This window comes from Aegilops tauschii, chromosome 7 (genome assembly GCF_002575655.3).
Source record: "Aegilops tauschii subsp. strangulata cultivar AL8/78 chromosome 7, Aet v6.0, whole genome shotgun sequence".
NCBI lineage: Eukaryota > Viridiplantae > Streptophyta > Magnoliopsida > Poales > Poaceae > Aegilops > Aegilops tauschii.
The window spans coordinates 458861477-458863970 of record NC_053041.3 but is presented as its reverse complement, the minus strand read 5'-3'; the positions used below and the strand labels follow the sequence as shown (position 1 = coordinate 458863970).

The following is a 2494-nucleotide window of genomic DNA, read 5'->3' as shown; positions in this document are numbered from 1 at the left end:
GGAACGCCTCTGGGAATCACGCAAGTCAGCGGAGAGGAAGGGAACGCGAGAGATCAGGGTCAGCGAAATCTCGGTTGTTGCCTCCGCCAGGGGAGGAGACAAATCCTAGGTATTTCAACAAGGGAAAAAGTATTATGTAACTTACCTTGCATGCGACGTTGTTGCCATTACCAGTGGATGTTGAAGCACTTAAATGGAACGATGAGCAAATGGAGGAAGGCGGTTGCACACTCCATATTCCATGGTGTGTAGTTGTGTACCACGTGTTTGTATCTAAAGCCTGACACGCAATCTTATGGCAAGTAGTTCCACCTACAATACGTCACAACAAAGAGCTCGATGTTCTAATTAATATTACAAAGGACAATTGAGCCGGGGTGTGGGAACTGCATAGAGTCGTGTGGCGCGGGACACAGTGACACCGTTCATGTCGCTCATGTCGAGCTCCGTTGGTTTCATGTCACCGGGTAGCTTCCAGTTGAACCCATGCACAAGCTGCGCGATGGCAAACTCCACGGCGTGCTGGCCAAGCCCCTGTGCTGGGCACGAGCGCCGCCCCGAACCGAACGACAATAGCTCGTAGCAGCCGCCCTTGAGATCCAGCCCGGTGGCTTCCCCATCTGGCATGAACCTCGATGGCCGGAACGCGTTAGGGTCCTTCCACGCCTCGCCGTCGCGGTTGATCGCCCACGCGTTGATAAAGACACGGGAGCCCCTGGGCACGGAGTAGCCACCGAGGACGCAATCTTTGGTGTTCCCGTGGAGGTGAATCGGGATCGGTGGGTGCATTCGGAGCGTCTCCTTGATGACACACTTGAGGAAGGGGAGCTTGCCAAGGTCCGATTCGTCAACAGTCCGATCAAGCCCCACAATGTCGACGAGCTCCTGCTGCAGCCGCAGAAGGATGTCAGGGCAATGCATCATCTCTGCCATCGCCCACTCAATGGTGAACCCCACCGTGTCCGGCCCGCCAAACAACATGTCCTGCATTCACCAACAACATTGTGCAGGCAAACCACGTCGTCAGTAACATACATATGACCTTTGGATTCCTGGGAAAGTTTGAATCGTAGTATGTATGAACTGTAGTACTAACAAACACTGCAGCGAAAGTTTGAGCTCTTACCATCATCATGGCCCTAACGTTGTCGCGGGTGAAGCGGAGGTCGTCCTCCCCGCTGGCTTGGTTGGCATCAGCGAGGAGCGCGAGTAGGCCGTCTACCATGTCAGCGTCGGCGTCGTCGGGGTTCTTGCCCCTCCTCACGTGCTCGTCAATGATCTTGTCCACAAACGTTCCTAGAGCGCCGCGCACGGTGCGAAGGCGCCGGTCGAAGCCCCGCCGGCCCATCCAGCTTAGCCAAGGGAAGAAGTCACCGACGTGGAACGCCTCTAAGAGCTTGGAGAACTCCTTGAACATGGGGATGAACTCGTCCAGTCCTTGGACGTCGCGCACGCCGAAGGCGGCCCGGAAGATGATGCTAACGGTGTGCTTGAAGATGAGCTCGCCGAGGTTCACGGCCTCGCCGCTGGACCTGCCGACGGCCCGGGCGAGCTCCCCGTACCCGTCGCGCACGGCCAGCCAGGTCTCGGCGCGCCGGCGGCTGAAGAGCTTGGTGACGCACAGCTTGCGCATCTGGCGCCAGTAGGGCCCGTCGCGCGCGAACGCCATGTCGGAGCAGCCGTAGGTGAGGTAGCGGACGGCGATGGAGGCTGGGCGGTACCAGAAGTCGCTGTCCTGCGCCTGGAGCACCTCGCGCGCGTACTCCGGGGTGGACACCGCGAAGACGCGGAGCGAGCCCAGGCGGAGGTGCAGCAACCCGCCGTACTGCTTGGCCAGCGCCGCCAGGCCACGGTGGGTCAGCTGGTCCGCCATCATCAGGTTGCCGATGATCGGTAGCGGCTTGGGGCCTGGAGGGAGCGGCGGCGGGTTCAGTTTCAGCCGCCGTCTTTGCAGGATGACCAAGGCCACCGACGCAAGAAGTAGCCAGATGAGGGGATCGTGCAGGCACTCCATGGCGATCTTTGCAAAGGCCGCCATTGAAAGTAGTCGGCAACGTACGAAGTTACACGATAGTGATACTAGCGCAAACTACTGCCTTCAGACTAGTAGAAGAAGAAGCTTGGCTATTAATCAGTGAGGAGAGGATGGGGCTTTAATATATTGTTTGTTCGGCGTTTCTGCACGCATATGTATGTGGTCGCTATCACCGAACTGTCAAATGCGTCTGTAAAACTATCAAATCGAATCGAACTGGCGTTTCCCGGCCTCTGCCTCGTCCACCTCTCCTCGCCATCACCGCCCAGAATCAGCGGCGTCGCTCGCGTCCTCCTGCACATGCACATGCACCTACACTGCTCGCGCAGGTGCGGCTCGTCCTCGTTGACCCACAGCGCCAGTGCCCCCCGTGGACACTTCTTCTTCTGTATTCTATACACGTACACGCATCTCGAATCTCCCCAGAATTTGATCATCCTCATCTTTACCATCGGTAAA

At 57.7% G+C, this 2494-nt stretch overlaps 1 protein-coding gene across 1 annotated transcript; it reads right to left on the bottom strand.

Annotated features, from left to right (window-relative positions):
* Positions 1–266: 266 nt before the first annotated feature.
* On the bottom strand, positions 267–2114 carry LOC109766437 (cytochrome P450 84A1-like). The gene is made up of 2 exons (XM_020325200.4): positions 1127–2114; positions 267–984 (listed from the first exon to the last, which is right to left on the bottom strand). Exons 1-2 carry the CDS (start codon positions 2036–2038, stop codon positions 355–357), a joined length of 1542 nt encoding a protein of 513 aa, XP_020180789.1. The 5' UTR covers positions 2039–2114; the 3' UTR covers positions 267–354.
* Between the last annotated feature and the right edge of the window lie 380 nt (positions 2115–2494).